Below are 22,569 nucleotides of genomic sequence, written 5' to 3'. Positions count from 1 at the left end.
CTTTATTGTTGCCTAAAGAAGTAAATATCGAACCAGAAAAACAAGTCAGTATTGATGTGGAGGGTGGGCTGAACTAAATGAAATAATTATATTCCCCCAGTGTACATGGGTAGAACACAAAATCACCTCAGGTCCTTTCCAAGTTTGCAACAGCTTGTAGCAAAGGGAGACCAGTTCTGCTCATTGTAGGTGAAGTTTCTTCTCCTCTCACCAGGCAGAGCTAGATCTGACCTACAGGCAAAACTGAACAGTTGTTTCTGAACACAACTATGCCTTGAATATTTTATTAACACAGTGAAAAAAAAAATCTATCTAAATTAAAGATTTTTCATGATAGATGATATTAACGGAATGATTTTTTCTATAAAAGCACTAGTTTTCAGGTATACTGACTACAAACATTAAAAAAATTCATTAAAAAGCTTCAGTAATTTGACAATAGACTTAGTGTGAATGCTGATGTGTTTTAACCAAGTGCCCAAGCAGCAAGATGATGCTTGCAGGGAAGACAAACTTCTGAATAATTGCATAAAGTTAAAAATTGAAGCTTCAAGTATTCTGAGGTTTTGAAATCCACACTCAGAGCTGCCCACATACTTTTAGCATCTACTATTTTTCAGTAAACTTTAAATTATATGATTAAATCTTTTTTCTTCATCACAGGAGACCCATCTCATTTTGTAAGAAGACCCAAGAGTACACTCTGAGTGCTTAAGTATGCAACGTTCCTGTTCAGCTTCAAGTTCTATTTGACTCATACCCTCCAAAAGTTATGATGAATAAGCTTCACAGAGAGGTAGAAAAAATCCTGAAATAGGGCAAATTCAGGTTCAGTGACAGGTTCCTGAGAACAGTGCATTTAAAAAACTGTAGGGAATCAGCCAGCAGGGCTTGGTGCAGAGAAATATATTTTTCATTTCTAAATCTCCTATTACAGAGGCAGGGTATTAAAAATCACAAAAACCAGTGCCCCCCTCCCCACTCCTGTTTTTGTTTCTATACTGATTCACAACTCCTTTAGTCTGCAACTCTTCCTTTGCATTCGGGTTTTCTCTCTCTGCTGCTGGGGAACTACTAGAGCACAGAAGGAAAGGCTTTTCATTACTAGTGTCCTAGAAGCAGCATCATCCCCAGCTGGAAGTAACTGCAAGTCAGGGCTGAATGTCATCTGTCCTCAAGGGATCATCTTATCTACTGCATGATGGATGTAAGTAAAGCCTGCAGCTGACTTTGTGTCTCAACAATCTTGTCTCCAGCTTCCCCTCTAACCCCGGGGGGTGTTCACGGGAGGGATGGCAGGGAGAAGGTACCTCAACTGACTTGGACACCAGGGGGTTGTCAAGGTGGTCTGAAAAACAGAACCTGCAACAACAGGCAATTTCACAACGTTTAAAATTAAAAGACACTAAAAGTTACCAAATAAGTAAGTATTTAACAGTATAAAAGTTAAACATTTCAGGTTTCTGGTAACAAAGTAGTAAATTTAAATCTTTAATCATAATTTAAAATGAAGTCTAATTTACTGTAAAATTCACATGAAGGAAATCAGTAATTGTATTCTATCCTAACAGTCTATACACCTGTTTACTATCAGGTAACTGCTGCATCATTTACTCACTTGAAACCCAGAAATAAACATGAGAACCAGTTCAGTTTAATTAAATAGTTTAAGACTAGACTCATTACCTACTTAGGTTTTACATGCTAATTTTGATAGCTGAACCCTTTCAAAAATTTATTTCTCCTCCCTCCCCCAACTGATAATCCGTATGTGTTTAAATTTAAAAAAAAAAAAACAAAACAACAAACACTTGTACAGAATCTAGGGAGAACAGGAGTTTATTGAGTTTTACCTGTCTGAAAAGTGCTGGTGAAGAGTTGCCATTTCATGCTTTGTCTATATAGATAAGTCAAAAGAGAAATGGTTGCAAAAAACAAGCTCATTTGAAAACCGAGTGTTTTTCCAGAAGTTCTTACCATTCCTAAGTGAACACAAATGTGAAAAGTTTTTACATGAAGCGAATCCTTTTCATTGTCAGATGCAACATCTACATTTAAGTTCCCTCACAACTATTAAAATACTTTCAGGCAGTATTAATACACGGAGAAGCAATTAGTCTTATCTTCAAGAAGCCAGGTATCCCAGCTCTAAAAGTGCATCATTTAAAACATTAGTAATGGAATATTTTAAAAGAACATCTCATTCAGTATTAATGCATGCCATTATTACAAAAATATCCATTGCATATTGTAGGAACAACAACTTTCTTTTGTAGACAACAAAAAAGCATGCTGAATGGTATCAGATCAGTATAAATCTATTTTTAATGAGGTTTAAGACACTGTTCAAGTCCCATTAAGAGCAGCTTCCTCCAACTGTGCACCAGTGTAAACTTGCACAGCTGTTAAAAGTTTTTCACTAATGTGGCTTAGACTGGACTCAAACTTTTTTAAAGCAGGGCATTAAGACTGGATCTTTAATTTTAGAAATCCTTCATTTAATTTGTTTAAACAAAATATTAAAAACCACTGTAACAATTAGGTATAAAAGCCTATTAAGTAACAAATTTAGGCCTAACTAGCAGAACATACAGGTATTTACACAAATGTGGATTTGCTGTGGTCTTTAATATTAAGAAGACATCAGAATGTGGACCATGTGCTCAAAAAAAAACACACCCCCCAAGACCAAACCAAACAAAAACCCTGGGGAAGAGTAGCATAAATCACATGTCAGCACAGCTGCCGAAGTTACAGCCCAATGGAATGGGTCAGCCTGGTTTAATGTGAGCAACAGGCACAAATAAACCAGTCTGTTTGTAGGCATTTTAGCAACTGCCTTTGGAGTTACACTGCAAGTAATCCACTGCAGGTCACCAGGATATTTCTATGAAGCAGCTGATGACACCAATTTTCTAAATGGATGATGATGAAATACACACAAAGTGCAAGATGAAAGAGCAGATGAAGACATGAGACATGTTAAAATGATGCAACGAAACAGATATATAAATTAAACAGGAATGTTTAATCAAGACAATCCTTTCTTTTTCCTTTTTTTTTTTTCATAAACAGAGGTTCTTCGGAAAACTTTTTAATTGGAAAATGAAAGCCTATTCCCACAATAGTGAAGCCACTTTTTTCAAGCAGCTCTGTTGTACAACTGTTACCATGACCCTAAACAATTTAAACTGTTTGCTATCGATATTTCTGAACTAAAAAGTTTTAAAATATTGTATAGATTTTATTTGTGCTCCACATATTACAAGCAATTAACAACACAAAGAAAGATTCAATTCCTCAGCTAGAACACCAAACTCTATACCAAGTATTACATGTACACAATACTTGCACAGTGACAAGCACAAGGAAGTACTAGTTGAGCACTTACTTTCAGAAATCCATACCAACTCTTAAAACTCATTTCAATTCTCCCACGCCACCCAGTCCACAATTTAAGGCATCTCCACTCAGCCATCCATCCACCCACCCACTCCCATCCACACAATTTACGCTGGAGGTGTTTACTCTTACAGAGAACTCACTATGTCAATCAGGTACCATTTATTATTTATCCCTCTAACTGTGTCAGCATTGAGATATGACAGTTAAACCAGTGTTAAATCAATACAATATTTACAGAGCACAGCACATTAAGCTTGAGACACTCACTTGGGGGATAAAACCACGTTTTAGAACAGGACAAAGGTCACCATTATTATGTGTTTGAAAACAGCTATTTACAGGTCCCTATGACATAACTATAGTCTGTACACTGTTCCAATGGGGCAGGCAAAAGCAGGATAGGCATTTATTTTAAGGGATTTTAAACATACAATTTGGAAGCATATTATTATGCTACCCTGAACGCCATAAACCACCTTAACATTCTCCAAGGTGGTCTCATATCCTAAGAATGGCATGTCCAGCTGATACAAAACAGACAACACAACATTTACTTTGTGGAGAATATTTACTCCAGCTATTCAGACATCTGAACTTTGAAGGTAATTCGTCCCAGAAACTTGTCACGGTCATCTTCGTTTTTTAAATTAGGTGAGCCCAGGATCTTGCACTCAATTGCTATTTCTTCTTTGGTACTGTTGGGGTGAATTGCTAGTTGAACAGCCACTAGAGGCTGTAAATAGTGAGCCTAGTAAACAGAAAGATGGGGAAAATATTTGAGAGACCAGAGTAAGTTAGCATTAAATTAACATCTAATCCTTCAGAACAGTTAAGAAAAAAACTAATTAAGAACCCAACTTTTCAAAGCCCAACCTGACTCAGGTAAGACACTTTTTTTTCCAAGTTAGTCAGGTAAACATTCTTCATACTACTTCTTAACTAATCTATTAAAGATAATTTAATTCACACTATCCTCAAGAAGCATATGTCTTTACCCTTTTCTATTATATTAGGTCCAATTTTTCTAGAAACCTCCACTTGAAACAACCTCAGAAATTAGTATCTTCCTTCCTATCCATTCTATTGTCTCTTCTGCTTGTTTTGGGTTTGGTTTGGGGATGGGTGGGTGTAATTGCTATAGAACTTAACTTTTCTAGCAAGGTTTTAAGTGTGATTCAACAAATGCCAATGAACCAGCTTCCCTCCTACCCTATGCCATTGTTGTTTGTTCAGCAAGAAACCATTCTAAAAGGTGTTCTCTGATGGCTTACACAGAGACCTTTCCTTGAACATCTTGACAGTATCCTTCCTGGTCAGTCATATTTGGTGGAACAATTACAACTGCTGACTTTGCTCCCTTATAATAAAAATTAAAATTTAAAAATGAGAGCAGAACCGATTCTTTTTTTTTGTCAACACAATATTATACCTCACATCCAATTCCATTACTCTTGTAAAGTGCTTATGAATTAAATAAGAGCTTATTTATTATACATTGTTAAGGCAGCTTTTCATCCAATGTTCATAAAGTATTTCCATAATTTATTAATATTTTTAGGTCAATACTGCTGACTGCTGATTAAGCAAAATTATTTATTTTCCTGGTAAGAATTCATAAGTAATGGACTAAATAAAACACTGCAGTATTATACAAACATAAGCCTCAAATTTTAATTGAACAAAATCTTGTGTTAAGATTTTTTTCCCCCTCATTAATTTAAAGGACTCCTTAATACATTTCTGTTGGTTTTAGGCATCTACCAGAGGAAACACTACAGAATACTCAGTCTCCTTTGCAAAAAGTGATGTCATGGAAGGGGATGTGCTAAAATCTTTAATATGAAGTACTAGAAGTAGATTGAAGTAACTGCTTTCACTGGATAGTGGTTTTACTACATCAGAAATTTTCCTGTGCTCCAATGAACTTCAGACTGGGAGGGGGAAATGCAGCAAGGCAAGGCACCCTCAAAACTTTCCAGCTGTAAGGGTGATACCACACTTGAGGTACTGAATTTTCTAAAAATCAGAACTGAAATTCCCATGTTTCCTCAGGGAGAGAAGACTTGTAACCACCAAGATTTTTTGAATAAGTACACAAATTTTTATGATGTTCTGAAAACAGATGTACTTTTACTCAAGAAAAATTTGGGGGAGGAGGGAAGAGGGTCAGCATCCTCATCAGATCATCTAAAAAAGGGAACATTCTCTAAGGTCACCGAGTCTGGCTCATTGTACTGAGCAGCAAAAGACAAATAACCATCCTGGACCACAAGGATATCAGTGACTAAAAAAGAGCAGATGCTCTCAGTACTGATGCTATACAGCCACTTCTTCATTAGGACAATGCCCAGATTATTTCCTCATGCCTGAGAAAGCATCTCTAATCTCATCAACCACTGTGCAATTTCTGCATATCAAATATTCCTGATGAGTACCTCATTACAAAGTTCAAACTTCAGAATCCATCTGATCTTGGTAACTGTAAATGCAAACAGAACCAAAACATTCACCACATGAAGACCATCATTAAGGCAGACTTACATGCAAGCTTTTCCCATAGTATGGAAAGTACATCAAGTCTATCAGGCCATGAGGAGGAAAATAAGTTATAGCAACCATGCCTTCATCCTGTAATTGGAGACAGCAAAAAAAGCAAAAGTTAACATCTGCTTGCATAGAATTGAACACAAAATTAGAATTATAACCCAATGATAAAGCACAAGATACCTAAAAAAAAAAAAAAGGCAACTGACCTACAAACTTATAGAATAACTTTTAAAATACACTTATTTTTGGCAAATAGTTACATGCTGCACACATCTGCTACAGTAAAGATTAACAGTGCTATTTAAATTAGCAATCAAGACAGCTTGCCTTCATGCTTTTCTTATGAGTCAAAGAAATGGCTAAGGGGGAAGAGGACATTCATTGTAATGAATAATTTAACAACCAAAAATCACCCCTATATAACTAAAATCCCAAGTATCCACAAGCAAGCCTGGATGTTTCCTTCAAATATAGGCCACCTAAAAAGAAATCCAAGTTTAAAATGGTGATGTTACTAGACTTCTGTGTGTCATCACCACCTCAGAGGAACAACATATACACATGCATGACTTCTCACTCAACTGTCCCCTACAATCCCAAATTTGGGAATAAGAAGTAGCTACCTACAAAGTTGCTGCCTAATTTCTGACTAAGGAGTCGCTCAATCTGTGAGATATACCAAATATGTGGATGTGACTGAGCAGTCCAGACACAGACACCCCTCCCAACACACAGTATTCTTCAGGATTGTGTATCCTGGCAGGATGTCAAACCACTAGGAAATGCCCACATCTAACATGACTTTCTGTAATAAGATAAATATATTACATAATCAAGGGAAATGCCATTAAAACAATCCCCCCCCATACTAAATGTATCTTCAGACCATCATTGCTTGTTCAGTGTAATACACAAGTTCAAAGTGTATCAGCAACTGTCATGGCTTTTTCTATACTACCACATTATAACAGCTGTGATTTTGAAAAGGTACTCTACAAAGTTCAGAAGACAACTCCAGTAAGATCAAAAAATAGTAAAGAACAAACCACAGCTTAAGATTACCTTCTGATCTCCTTAAAAGAACGTACAATATGTTTTTTAGGATATGGCCACATTCCTATTCCTTTGCAGTCTAAATTATTGCAATTCTTCAATATATGTATTAAGTATTTTGAACCTTAAGCTAGCAAATATAATCTCTAAGTAGAAATGTGTTGCTTTTCACCATTATACTTTATTTGAAGTGCATGCAGCTGAAAATACTAATTTTTCAAATATATTTTTGAAATAACGGTTAAATAATCAGAATAACACAGGAAAGTTAAATAGTGTTTTCTGGAGCAGCTAAACACAAGGCACGCATGCAGTCAGAACTATATAGGCATTAGGCTACCAGTGCAATAGCAGAGGGGTTCTGGGACATGCAGCTGCCTGTCTCATGCAACTGCTGTGGGGTTTGGGATTTTAATAATTAATTCTAATTAATATCCCTACACAATTAAATAGAAACAAACCAAAAATCACCTAAACAAGCTGCCTTTGCTGAAGAACTCCAAGAATCAGTCCACTAGGGAGTGTCACTTTATCTGCTTACCCTTTAGTTTCCACAAAGAGTTGCTGACAGTCAGCAAATCTAAAATCAGAAAATTTAGCTGGACAGATGGACTTTTACCTCACTAACTTGGTCTTTATTAAAACTGTGTCTTAGAAAGAATAATGTTCCAGATATTAAAACAATATTCAAAGACCCAAGGAAAGAACTTGGGCAGGAATGGTCTATTAATAACTTGAGAAGAAGAAATGGTATCACTGCACAAGATAAAGAGCAGTATGCATTAGTGGAAACTGTAAACCAACAAAGATTTCTGTCACAAAAAGCAGGTTAACTCAGATCCTGATTATGCTGACAGGAGCAAGGCACGTAATGTCGTTCATACAACCATTCTTCATTCTTGTACACTAGAAAGTGAAACCTAGTACAAAGTCAAGATGGTCACTAAACAGAAGAAATTAATGTATTTTGGAATTAAGGCTTTTTTTTCTTTGGTTAAAAAAAAAAACTCCCATCAAATCTACCAGTTTTCAATAGAGGTAGTTTTAACTTGAAAGAATACTGCAACAAGATGTTCCAGTGCACGTGAAACTGCACATCTCCAGCCCCCCAAAAAAGACCTAAAACACTGATCTCCAAACTTCTTGGAAATACCATCTTGTGTTGGTTTGTTTCTCTTCATGGAGATCACCAAGACTACAGCAGATCAGTTCCTCCAGGGTGCAGAAGGAAGAACCAGCTGTAATTAGTGTCTGACACCGCGAACAGAACCTACAGAAAATACAGTGATGATGGACACACTAAAAGGGCAGAGGCAGAAGCATCTCCAACTGTAAGTGTGCTGACTTTGAAATCACAGATCTACCTTTTTAATTTTTCATTTAAAAAAAATCCCATAGAAAAAGTACAGGGAGAAGAAAGAAGAATTGCCTCACAGGAGAATGCCTGAAGAACATAGATTTCACATTGAAAAATTTAAATGATATTTCAGGTGACAAAGACTGGCAGGATGTGCAGAGAGAAGCTATTAACCTCATTTTGTACGTGAGAGACTTGTAAAAACTGAAGTTCCATTTAAAAGTCAGATGGTGTTCAGTCCAGGCAGACACTTGCCCAAATTGCTCTCAGTATACATAACAGTGATGCACAGCAAGTTCCACCTGACCATGAGGGAGGACTTTGTTACTGTGCAGTGACTGAGCACTGGAACAGGTTGCCCAGAGAGGTGCTGGAGTCTCCCTCACTGGAGATATTTAAGAACTGTCTGGATCCAACCCTGTGCCATGTGCTCTAGGACGACCCTGCTTAGTTTATGATCAGAGAACTTCTAACTATATTCTGTCTTTATTAAATAAATTCACTAAGTAATTTGTACTTATAGAAAAAAAATATTATTTATTTCGAAGTATCTCAAAGGGTAAACAAAATAGTAAAAAAGCCCATCATTATCAACCAAGTTGTTATCAAACTTATTCTTTTCCTACTGAAACCAGCTAAGAGGATAGAAAAAGGATCATCTGTAATTTGCTTACTACAGCTTCTACCACTGTCTCATAGAGCGTCCATACAAAAAAGCTGAAGAAATAGAATCATCATAAAATAGGATTATCATCAATATTTTGTAAATCACTTGAACATTAGCTCTCAACACACCACAAGGCATTTCAGGTGGAAATGAAGATGGACCCCATTCACTGTTTTCAGTAAGGACTTGTGAGATGCAAAACTAAGTTAACTCACTGATGGGCCCAGGCTGTAAGTAGTGCAAAACACTTCAGACAACTCGATCCCTTTAAAATGATGATAAAAAATTACAGAGCAAGGACCAAAAATAGTAATTTGAAATTCAACTTCAAGAACTGACATCTACAAATACAGACTGGGAAATAACCGAAAGAAAGATCTCAATATTAGAACAATTAAAATAAAGACTAAGTGTATTACAAACAGCAAATTCACCTTGAGACACTTTTATTATTTCCAATGTGATTACAAAGGGAGAAACTGTGCCATTAACCATAGAGGACAACCTCTGTCCAGTTTGGGTTATCACATTATGAAAAAATTATATACTAGGCAAGTCAAAGAAGAAAGAGACTATTAGAAGAAGCTTAATTGCTTTATTCTAAAAACCAAATAATTCCTTCAAGAGAACAACGTCTTTTTTGAGAATGGAAGCAAAGAAATCAGTTTCAAATAAGAAAAGGAATCACCTTTGCTTGCAATGGACTGTCATGGAGAGATCAAAACTTTCAAAGACTCCACAAAAATCAAGTATTAAAATCTATGCCTACCACAGGTACCCAGGAAGAAGGCAGAAACCTTACAAGGATTTGTCTCGTTAACTGATGACATTTCCCAGCCTACACTTTTACCAGTCACCTCCAGCTAAAAGCCAGGACTGTGCCCTTCACTCAAGCTACAAACTTACCAAGGCTTTCACTGCTCCCCCAGCAGTCTAGGAAAAATATCCGCAAGTCAAAGTAATTATTATAATTACCATAAAACATTCTGTAGAAATCCATTGGTACATAACAAATATGCATAATTAGCTGTTATTGTGAGTAGTTTATAGTTGATTTGAAGGCAATTTTTACTTGAGCAGTAACATTAGTTTCCACACACAGTGTCTTACCCATCATTTACAAAACTGTCTAAGGTGCACTTGCAGCATGGAGAAAAAATAAAAATATAGGTTATGAAATGAGAAAACAAAATATAACTCACAATAAATAAATAAGACCACAAATAACATGTATGTATTTCCACAACTCTACAGCAAAAAACAGGTAGCTAAAACACATCTAAAGATGAATGAACAACAACTGAAAAATATTTTTATAAGTACACTGAAGAAATTAAAGACACTAAAACTAAATTAGACATACAGCAAGATGAAAAACAAACAAAAATACAAAGTCTCTAAGAAGAAGGAAAGAGTGAAATAAATTACTTCACTATTCATCCTACTCATAAGGAAAATTAACTACACACTTATTTCTTACATTCAGGACTGACCTTAGGTGTACACTGTATACGTGGTTCTCCTTCAGGCTTTAATCCAATTATCTAGAGGAGAGAAGGTTACAATATTTACAGATCTTTTTCCCTCTTTCCAATTTTACAGACCGAATTTGACTTTTCACCTCATTAAATGACAGCATTCATACAGGGAGTAAATCTATTCAGTGTCATTTTTACCTGAACACAATTTTAAATTAGGACAAAGATTTAAAGTATTGTTAAGTTAAATAGTTTACTCAAATTAACTCAAATAGTTACAGTAGCCACAGAAAAGACTGTTATTTTACATTCAGCATGTAGCATTAATGGTTCAACCAATTAGCAATTCAAGTAATGTGTAACATCACTGAAAAGTCAAATACTTAGTGAAGTTTTCATCACCTTTCATAGTTTAGGAGTTACAGAATGCATTACATCCTAGCTAGATTTCTGCACCACACATATGAAGTAAAACATACTTTACTTGCAGAGTGGTCTAGAATCCATTTTACAGAACAGTAAGCAAAAGCAAAAAGCAAATTACTTCTTAAAACAGGGGATTCAGATATTTTGATGCAAGTGGTCAAAGCCAATACTTCTAAGTATTAGAAAGCTCAAAAAGCTCACTTCACTCTACTCTCTGAAAACATGAATTGCCAGACCTTTCAGTAAATTACACTATTCTAGAAATGCAAATATCTCAAGTAGCAAATTGAACACATATTTCAGTCTTTTCTACAGTCATTTTTCATACAGCAGTAGCTGGGAGAACTTATACTAAGAATTAAAAAGAAGCAGGCACTTACTCTGTTCATTTTCACAATCACACAGGGAGTTCCTTTGGAATACCCAAAATTCGTATCTTCCTTTCCAGAGCACTGCCCCAGATCAGAGAGGTTGAATCGACAGGCCTTTTTAACAGCAACATCATTTTGCTCAAAAATCTTTCCTGGTGTACAATCTATGTTTTGGGACTGCTTTGACTCATTGTATGCTATGAAACAGAAATAGCTTATAAGTCAATTGGTAGAAAACAAATAAGCAGCCAAAGCCTGCTGATGCCTATATAAGTATATAATTTGGCAAGTGTTACTTGTCAAAGAGTTCTCTCAAAGAACTACTTTCAGAGCACTGTCTCTTACATCCATCTTAAACACTTTTTTGAAGTCTATCAGGAAGTGGCACTGCACTTGAATGAAAGAATAAAAAGAGTATTACAGAAGAAGTAATACTGTCTTGCTTTTCAAATTGTAACAATAGTCACAACTTCATAAATTCCTGTACATAAACTTATTACATGTTCTAAACTAATCACGTATTAAAATATAAACAATCAATTTTTTACCTGGAAACTGAACCAGTTTTCTGTTTGCACAGTTTCTTTTAAAAATGCACAGGAAAACTTCAAATACTTCAGTAAGTAATATTAAATGGCCTCTACATTTACATCAGGTAGTATAATTGGTTTTATACTAAGATCCCAAATTATTTCTTTGTGTTTTGCAAGTACACAGATCACACTGCCACAAATGCTAATCTGTTCACATTAAGGATTTTTTGTGGGGTTTTCCCCTCCCTTACCCTCCACCCCACCTCATTAACAAAGTAAAATGGAGAAAGGGAAAGTTCATCCTCCATGCAAGACACACAAAACTGCAGGAGGCAGGTAATCATGACATGCAGCATTCCTCCCAGGAGCCTTGGCTGAGCTCTGAAAGAAAATCCTACTCATAGAAGCTTTTAGTAGGCACCAAAACTATGAATATGGAGAGATTCAAGAATAGCTTGTGTAGTTAACAAAGCAACTCATGCACACAGCACCTTCTCAATTCTGATTTACAACTTTTAAGGGGTTAAACTTACTAATATTTTAATTGATTTCTGTATTATTAGAATAAGTGTACATGCAGGCACATACATAGAATAACACATGACAAACTAATGATTTTGCCATCCTTCAGTCTTGCCTGTGTTACCTTTTCTCCGTGTTCTAAATTCAGTATTTTAATATCACTGCCCATAAATACTATGTATCGGGGTGAAAAGTAAGAAATTGCAATTAATTTAATCTTTGTGTGCCTTATTTTTTCAAATAGACACTTAAGGTCTTAAGGCTATGGGATTCTCAGTTATCAAATCATTTAGATTAAGACTAATTAGGTAAGTCTTGATAAACTTTGCCTCCAAATACATGATGTATGTTATTTTACATTACATTCTCTTGGCATATGTAATTTCTACTTACAGTATTTAAATAACCATGACACCAAAACACTGGACTAGGAGACAAAACTCTCCATTATGTACTCCATTATTCCTCTTGCCCAAGGCTCCCTGTCCAATATAGGCATCAATACTTACCTTCTTCTGCAAAGTATATACTTTAATAACACACATAGCTGTAGTAATCCTGAACTTGCACAAGTCTCCATTAGCAACTAGTAACTACAGGCAAAAAAATGAAAGTAATGTTCTCAAGACAAAGATTCCTGAATTACTTGTGGAGTTTGAAGTAACTTACATTCAAGGAAACTTTTAAGTGTAGTAACATATTCCAAATATGACTGGCTGTCACTCTTGTTAAAGTAAAACTCCAGTGCGGTGTCTGGCTTTGGTGAGATCATAAGTCCTTAAAAAGAAAAAGTGCAAGTTAGGAACTAAACGACTTCTCTTTCCTACACCACTCCAACCTATTCAATATACCCATAAATCAGAAAATGTCCATCTGTAAAGAAACATCAGCGTTACCCTACATTCCACAGTACTGGAAGGTAGTTTGTGTTTGAAGCCACTTATCAAAATCAACATTACATTAATTAATATTTAAATCCAACCCAGTGCATAGCTGCAATTCACAAAGCAAACCCAAGTGATTAGGAAAAGCGAAATTAGCAGCTTAATCAGCTTTAATCAAAGATTTTTACCAATTCACTTCCTATTTTCCATACTCAGCAAATTAAACTTAAATAATTGAAAAAATACCCAAAACCACACCCAGAAAGCCTTCAGTTCAAGCAATGGTTCAAAGTTTCAGGCAGTATGGAGTGAAGCTATGATTGTATTTTTTTCATAGAAACTCACACAAAAAAGCATTTTAAAAATCTTGATTGTGCATAAAGATGGCTTGAAAGTTACCCCAATCAAAATAGACAAGCCAAGGTAGTTTCTGTTCTTCTCCTCCATGTCCTCAAACAGAAAGTTTAGGCACCATCTGTTTCATGGAGAACACAAGACACTTCATGAAGCCCTGGGCCCGTGTCCCTGGAGAGGTGTATGGCTCAGCCAGGCCCCAGGAATGCTCTGGAGCTGCCTCCAGGCCCAGCAGCACCAGCGTTCCCAGCGGGACTATGGCTCCACTGGGCTGCTGGCTCTGGGTACCAGAGCAGGAACCCCCCCCAGCCAGGCAGCCAGGGCTGGCAGCAGAAACACGGACATGGATTGCCAAGGGCTGGAGTGCGGCTTGGGTTGACGGATGAAAAAGGCACACGTGGAGTGTGGGCTCTTGACAGAGCTGAACTGTCCTTCCTCCCAGCACATGGCTCGAGAAAGGTGCAGTGTTAAATCTTAGGGATTTTTCTGTAGCAGGTGAAAGCAAAAGACACACTCCTTGCTAATACCCAGCCTGTGCCATCAGGAGTTTGTCACTAACAGAGACAACCAATGCTTCTATTATTCAACACAGCTTCAGCAGCAGATGAAATAGCACCACACCACCAGACACTGCAGAGAGTTCAAAATCTCTTCAAAAAAGGATGTGTGACTGATTGCTTTATTCACAGCACCTTAAGGTAATTTTTATTTAATATAAATAATTAGCACAGATAAAAACCCAGCAGCTGTGATTAACGAGTGTCCATGCATCTGTCTCTTCAAGTATAGCTGAGAACTGACACTGTAGTCCCACCAAAAAAAACAACAAAAAAATCCACAAACACAAACCCCCAAAATACCAACCTATATTTTATCAGATTAACTTTTTCCTAAGTTAGAATATTAAAATGGTTTGATCAAAGTCAAATTTGGCATAAAGAAGTTGCAATTACAGCAACCAATTGTATCAGCTTAGGATGCCACGTAGTTTCCTATTATCTGGCAAAACCAATTAAAACCAGATTCCCAAATGAATAGAATTTAAGGCAGAAAACAAAATTCATCTCCCCCCAAAAAATTAAATAAATCAGGCCTTCTGAATATAAACAAAACATTTAAGATGATAAGAGCGCAGTGGGAAGATAAAGATGGAAAATATGTCTTAATGTTGGATTCTTAACATGTTATACTGCAGTTAATCAATCACAGTAAGGTTTTTGAAAGCATACCAAAAGTGCAGGTCTAAGGCTTCACCTATAGAAATGACCAAGCTTCCCAAATGAAGGCAGGATTCATTTACAAATACTTTCAACTGGGAAATAATAACAGTATATACTAAACATTTATCACAAACATCTTTCAGATTCAAAAAAAAATCCAGATATAATTTAATGATTTTTTACTCTAGCTCTTTTGTAAGATTCCCAATAAATCACAGATCCTCTTTTCTGCAACAGCAGCAGTTAAATTATTTCCATGGAAGCCACAACTAAGTGCTTCAATGACTGACAGTCCATGTAAACCTACAAATACTATTTTAACTGCAGATTACTTTGTACCATTACATTTTCTGGCCTTTACACTGATCTGGGATTCAACAAAATACAAGATAATTATTAGCAGGGCTGAAAAATCACTGAAGGGGTTTTACACACTAAGGGCTTTTGAGGGATAAGAGATTATTATTATTATCCATGTGTTTTTCAAAGGGAATAATGACAAAATAATTCAACTAGTCATCAGTGAATGAAACAATAATTTGGAGAGATTTATTGCTTCAGTGGAACTTCAGAAACATCCTAGGAGGAAAGGACTACTTGAATTTCAGTGGATCACAGTCTGCCTAAAGACTATGGTGTAAATTCTACAGAAAAAGCTATATGAAGGACTGATGCATAGACTGAGAGAGATGCAAGATTTGGGCTCTTCTAAAGGATCAGAATTAACAGCCTCAGCACAGGATCACATCTAAGACTGTAAGAGAGATTTTACATTATATTACAATTCCAAGAGGGATTTTAAAAAAATCATCTGGATTTGATTTATATCCCAGTGTACAAAGCAAGTAAAATTAAAATTATAAAATAAATCAATTGTGAGATTTCCAAATATGTTTAACAAGAGTAAAACCATTGACCTACGCCATCCAGGTTTTGTGCGTAGAATTTGTTTTTATAATTTAAAGTCTTACAGCCCGGAACATTACATGTTTCACTGCAAGTGAAAAATGACAGAGTTAAAGAGGAACACTGAAACAGAGACAAGCAATTTTATTAACTTTTATGTATGAGTTACTAAAGACATGGTTAATAAAAAGATTTAATTCAGAAATGTTATAGGAATTCTTAAATAAAAAACTAATTGTGGCATACATAACTTTTTAAACAAACATCCCCTATGACTTATTTCAAAGTCAAGGAAAATACCCTGAATTGCAAGAGAGAAATGTCACTCAAGTCCAGCATTAAGTCACAGCTCCTCACAGTTCCATCCACTACCAAGGTTCTGACTTCCACAATGGAAATGGGGAGAAATGGTCAACTAAGCCACCTTCTTTTTTTCCTCATTTTTTTTCTTTTTTTAAATTATTCTTTGCAGTATCTAGCCCATTCTTAGCTTGAAACACAACACAAATCCTCAAAAACCCTTACAAGACAACACTTGTTAGAGAAGGCCACAATACTACACTGCACAAATTCTGTTCAGAATCCAGAGAAGTTTATCACATTGGTCCAACTGCAACTTGCTCACACGAAGATTACTGTATCATCTTAAGTGTGGATGCAGCTGCAAGATGTTGGTCAATTTTAAGAGTTTTGAGTTTAGAGAAAGGGGAGAGTATTTTTTAAAATAAAGTTGTCTCACTTCCACCAAAATATTAATATTGCACCATTTAGTTTTGTGTTTTAAACATAAATTTGGTCCCTAAGACAAGTTATTAGAAAAACTGAGATATCAAATGTTCAAGTGGCCAGACCATTTAAGTTGCATATACAAATCAAATACTTACATATTCTCCAGAAACAGTAACTAGAACACACTAATCTCTTTGGTATAGGTAAAGTACACAGAATCAATTTTTAAATCTTTCAGAGTGAAAATTCTTAATATTTTTCCAGTATGGAGATATACCAAAACAGAGCCTATGTCAGAATTTTGTGATATATTTTAAACAATTTAAAAAAAAAAAAGTTTAAAAACGGTTGGAGGGGAAAGGCAAAAAAAAAGGCCACCCCCTTTACTACTCATTCTTACTTGTGTAGGGCTTTTGTCTGTCACATGCAGCTCTCTGAACCAGCCAGCAGTGGGACCAGATGGGCACGTAAACAAAAGGAGCATCAGCTCCAGGAAGCAGGACACCACCTTTAGTGGCAGCTACGTGTTACATGGACTTGGCTTCATCACACAACAGGACCCTCTCTCTTTAGTGGATCCCTACAGAACAGGCCAACGAGCCCTGAAATCCACAGACATTCCACGTCAATTGAAAACTATCTAATACTGTAGTAAAAACTCCGGAAAGGCCTCTGCCCCTTACACAGATCACACCCACAGCACAGCCTTCCTGTACCTTCTTCAAAGTACCAAACACTAACCAAGGTGGCTGTCCATCTCAGCCAAAAGAACTGGTTTATGGTACCTCTAAAGCAATTTGATTAAATTATAATCCCACTTCTCCAACAGCATGTTCTCTGGATTTGCAGGTAAAATTGTGTTCTAGATACAGGAAGAATTCAACTGAAAAGAACTTAGAGGAAAACACAGCAAAAGTTAGCACATACACACAAAAAGCTACTGACTGAATTTATGCTATAAGCATATATCACTTGCCTCACATCAGGTTTTACCTTTGCAATCTGCAAGTAATTGAGGAATAATCACAGTTACCCATAAGTCGTTCACACTTCCAACAAGCTCTCAAATGAAACTTAGCTGTTAAACCAGACAGAGTTTTATGAAAAAATAAATACAGTGTTACCTGGACTAGAAATCCGGTCACGGTATTTCGGTATATCACTGCTCAGTGTCTGAAGCATAACCCACATTGTGAATGTGAAGAGTGCTGCTAGGAAGCCATAGAATACCAGATAGAACAGTAAGATCAATCCTGTAAAGAAAAAACTAAAATTACTATTTTTGTTTCATCTAATTCCATTATCTACTTTGAAAATAAAACCAGGAAATAAGCAATACAATGTCTGTAGCTGTAAATATGCCTCCAGCATACATATATAATGCACAGTGCACAACAATGCATACAAAGAGGCTTTCTTAATACTTTCTGATTCTTAAAACTTACAGGGCATTTTAGCATTTCTATTTTTAAGGGAGCAGCATTAAAAATTGCTCTTTGGGCTACAAAGGAAAGCTGGCAAAGATGACTAAGCAAAGCAATGCATTAGGAAAAAAATTAAGTTTCACTTGCTTAAGGGAATTATAGTTTTGTATCTGGAAAGGAAAGGGTGGCCGGGAAGATGAAAGAACTGAGTGAAGAGATATAATTATTAAACTGGATCTAAACCAGGCAGGAAGCAATTGGTGCTTTAAAAACATAGTTGATACGTGAGGGAACTCCACACAGAGCATTCATTCACACATGGATCCTGTTACAAGAGACTCCTTAAGGTGAAAATGCTTTCTGCTGCAGATTTTTGAAAACAAAACCAAGCCTTCTATTCAGATTTATCAAGTCTTTGCCTAACACATCCACCTGCTTTACCAATCTACCTCAGAGACCCAGCAACCTCACTGGAATTCACCAGTTACACAGATGTTACCAGCTTCAACTTGTTTCATTACTCTGGTGTACAATCCCAACCTAAAAGAGTGCATGATTCTGTTTTAAGACTGAGCACCTGAGACTTAAGGACACACGCACAGACATTGTCAAAAAGTATTGAGGAAAACAGATGCTTGAACAGAGAGCCATCTTCAAAACCTTTCTAACTCAAAAACATAACCAAATGATGACAGAAATTCAATTTTTATAGAATAGTCTAGCTATATAAGGGTGCTATCAGAAGCCAGAGATATAACCCAGGTAAAGAAAAGCACATAAAACCATTACACAACATCCTACCACTGACACTTGATTAAATGCAGTACTTTTCAGCCTTCCATAGAAAAGGACAGAGCAAAAGCAAACATGACTGTATCACAGTGATATGTACTGTCCACTGGAAGATGACAGAAGGAAGCCTAATCCTTGGCTCCTGTCCCAGAAACTATGATTGCATTTTGCACTGGAATATTCAGTGCAAATATAAACCACAGTAACCCATGACTGCTAAAGATGCAAGTACCTGTATTACTTCTGAAAGAATTCAGTGTACATCTATTAAAATAATGTGGTGATTCCCAAATTATCTTTAAGATAAATTCTCTCCAGAAACCAGCTTAACGTTATTGGATTTTTGGTTTGGTTTTAGTTTTTGATTTCACGTGTTGATAAAGTTACTTACCCATCTGCAAAAGTCTGAGAGTGATCAGGTATTTAAAATATATTTGGAACCAATGAGATGCAAGACTCTATGCAGAAATTAGAAGTAGGAAAGTATGCAAACACAAAATGAAGCTTACTCTGTAATGAACAAGAGAGCTTGACATCTACTGTAAACTATCTAAGGCTACTTAGGTGCTGAAAAGAGAATATAAAAATAAATAGTAGAAATCCTAGTCAACAAAAATTGCATTTGTATTTGGCACACTAGCAATTTGCTTTACTTATAAGGTTATAATTGCTTTAACTGGATCCAAAACAGAACAAGGATCTTCTAATTAATACTCAGTGTATTCTGGGCATCCCAAACAAAAAAGCTCCCTTACAAAACCTTTGGTCAGCTCTCACTTGGATCCCTGTAAGTTAATCAATTATTGAATACACTTTCATCAAGCTGTCTAGAAAGTACACTTCCCATCAAGTGACCAAGACATTCATCAAACAGTTCCAATGGAACAGAAAAAGAGTTTTGACACATAAGACGAGACAAGCAGTTTCCATGGCAATTAGTGTAAAAGCAAGAAAGTCAGGGAAATCTTTTTTTCATTGAGCTATTTCATAATGCACCGTTATTTTAATCTCTAAAAGATTATGCCAAACTTCATTGGAAAAAACCCCCCAAATTAAAAACAAACCCCTGCCCACTTGTTTATTACTGATGGGCATAACATCACCTGGTGTGCCCCTCTAAGCAGACGTGGCCCTAAGCACAGTCCTGCTTTGGGCCGACACCACCATGGCACCTGCATGACTGCCTGGGGCCTCATTCGGGAGCTCCCCGAGGAGCAGATCCAGGCCTGCTGCAGCTCCTCCTTTGTGGGGATGGTGCCCACCCACAAAGGCCCCCTACTGCAGTGGGGCAGGGGGTGCTGGGACCCCCTCCCCTCCAGCAGCAGGGGCAGGGCAGAACCGCTCCGTGGGCAGTCCCTGGGGAGCCCCCCCATGCCCAGGGAGGGAGCGCCAATACTGGGGACAACAGCGCCGAACTGGGGATCGACTCTGGGGGGGGACCACAGTGCCCACAGGGCCTCACCCAGTCCCTCTCCCTCCCAGCAGCATCCCATCCACCGGGAACATGCAGCAGGATGAAGGCTCTGTGATTATTCAGAGCCGTGAAACTCTGCTAAACTCCCCCAGTCCAGCAAAGCACACGTGTGTACAAACATACAGATTATTTTTAATTCTTATTTTAATATAGCTGGTAAATGCACTGCACTGAGCACTAAGCTGCCCCATTTATGCTACTTTGCCACATTAAAAAGAGGGGAAAAAACCAAACAACAAAAAACTTCTCGGCAACTTCCAACAGCCCTGAACTGAGTAAGCTGCTCTTTGTGAGCCTATTAGTACTAATTATCCTAAGCTAATCACAATGAGCAAGCCATAACCTGTCAAGAAACTCTGCCAAAATAACTTCACATAACACTGGATTTCTTGTCAGAAAACAAGATGTACCCAAGTAACAGTGAAAAGCTATCCTCCACATTTACTCCATGGAAAGTACAGCTACCACATCACGCAACTCAATTCAATTGTTGCAGAACATCTCGCTACATTAAAACTATAACATAAGAAAAACTAAAAAAAAAATTCTGCATTACAATTTACCTAGCTGTTTTGGTTTGTTTTTCTTTTTACAGGGCATCACAGTACCAAAAAACCCCTTCTTCGTGTCTTAACCACAAGAACAAGCAAGTCAAATCTGGAAAACTGCCATTTCTGAACCAACGTGCTGGTACCATCATTAGCTGGAATTCACTTGCAGGGATCAAAGCACTTCTCCACTGTTAAAATTAGAATTTCTGACTGGTGAATGCAAGATATCACCTGGCCATCATTTCCATGATGAACACATGCTTTCCACACTTCATATGGCAAAGCTGATAAAAAAAAGCATGTCAGTCTGGCATTAACCAGATTGGTAAATCTACCTCATGCAATACATAGGTAGATATATCCAGGTATCAGTACACACACTGACACAGACATGGAAGAAACTATTCAACATTACCTGTAACGGCAAAAAATTAAATGCTGTCTTTCTGGTTTGTTGGATCCCATGCTGCATTGATCCTATCACCTGCATGACCATTCTTCAGCATCTTTAACTAGTGGGATTTAAATACCCAAGTAATGTTCCTACTGACTACCACCAGTGCCAGGAACATCAAGGAATTTTAGTCCACCTGCAGATGGATTTCTTTCCTTAAACTAACATAAGTATACATTTTAAATAATCACTGATCATGTTTCAATTTTATTTTTCACACACTTGAGAATTACTGTTTTCTAGATATAACTTCAGTCCCATGTTATATTTTACGTCACAACAAGCCAGGGCTCCACATATAACATGGCTACACCTCAGGAGACAATAAAAACCATCAAGTGCAACACTTGCAAAGAACCACAAAAGCCAGTGTCTGATGCCATGATTAAGCATTTAGAACACAAAAAAACCTAAACCCCCCAAATACCCTCACTGTACCACTAGAGCTTACTGATACCTGCAACAAGAAAAGGCAAGATGCCTTTTTTCAGTGATCTGCACCAGGAAAAATATTCTACTGCAATAGCAGACAGTGATGCCAGAATGTTTAATATTACATTACTTGTAAAGAAAGCTAAATTACAATAAAACCCTGCTCAAAACACTGAGAGAGAACACAGATGATTCGACTCAGAAAAGCAGCTAAAACTTTAACAGCTCTGTATGTGCAACCAGGAACTCAGTGAAGATGAAACAGAAGCAAAACTGGATCCTTTGCTATGGCTACCAATCAAACTGTATATCCACTGACATGGTGGAAAACTTTCCTAAAAATAAGGTGTTGGGTTTTGCTGGTCAGGTTTTGTGTTTGTTTGTAATTACAAACACTGTATTTGTGCACTGAAGGATGCAACTACCCATTCAAAAGAAAATTCAGTAGGTCTGAATTTCTATGTACTTCAAGACAATGCCACCTCTACCTCAAATACCTTGACACAACCACCTTTACAGAAAGACTTAAATACGCTTGACATCACATCTAGTGTGACCACAGGTGATGTACTAGAGTCTGTATTGCCTTTCTTTTTTGGCAGTACTTATTTTTCTGTAATCTTGTGTGAAAAGAATTTACTGTCTATCCTGTAAGGCTATGGACACACCTGAGTGTGTGGTGAGCACCCCATTACAGTATGTTCATGATGATCTCACTCCATTCCTACTCTAATTCCAGGCAGACACAGCACCTTGCCATTACAGGCAGAATCAAATGCTGATCTTCCTTTTACTTGCAGAAAGGCCCTATATGGCAGTCTGCCAAGTGCTCCTTTCTCTGCCCTACCTGATTAAATTCTGGGTGGACCCCAGCACTGATCCTCATTCCCTTCACCTCTGCAAGGGCTATTAGCACTCCTCACGCCTTTCTGCTGGGAATGCCACCACCTCAAGTCATCAACAGTCTTTCCAGCGTTTTCTGTCTCTTTA

At 37.1% G+C, this 22,569-nt stretch overlaps 1 protein-coding gene across 1 annotated transcript in view; it reads right to left on the bottom strand.

Annotated features, from left to right (window-relative positions):
• Positions 1–1,823: 1,823 nt before the first annotated feature.
• The window catches only part of ATP1B3 (ATPase Na+/K+ transporting subunit beta 3), a 23,745-nt gene continuing 2,999 nt past the window's right edge, over positions 1,824–22,569 (bottom strand). Inside the window, exons 2-7 of the mRNA XM_017822296.1 lie at positions 17,577–17,705; positions 13,029–13,136; positions 11,314–11,501; positions 10,523–10,573; positions 5,947–6,033; positions 1,824–4,153 (exon numbers count right to left, since the gene is read on the bottom strand). Of these exons, the coding sequence (XP_017677785.1) occupies positions 3,983–4,153; positions 5,947–6,033; positions 10,523–10,573; positions 11,314–11,501; positions 13,029–13,136; positions 17,577–17,705 (734 nt within the window). The 3' untranslated portion in view covers positions 1,824–3,982. The remainder of the gene's footprint in view (positions 4,154–5,946; positions 6,034–10,522; positions 10,574–11,313; positions 11,502–13,028; positions 13,137–17,576; positions 17,706–22,569) is intronic.

The sequence above is a fragment of the Lepidothrix coronata genome, unplaced genomic scaffold (genome assembly GCF_001604755.1).
Source record: "Lepidothrix coronata isolate B3197 unplaced genomic scaffold, Lepidothrix_coronata-1.0 Scaffold97, whole genome shotgun sequence".
In the NCBI taxonomy this organism is placed as follows: domain Eukaryota; kingdom Metazoa; phylum Chordata; class Aves; order Passeriformes; family Pipridae; genus Lepidothrix; species Lepidothrix coronata.
The sequence above is the reverse complement of the archived record's forward strand: the minus strand, read 5'-3'. Positions and strand labels throughout refer to the sequence as shown.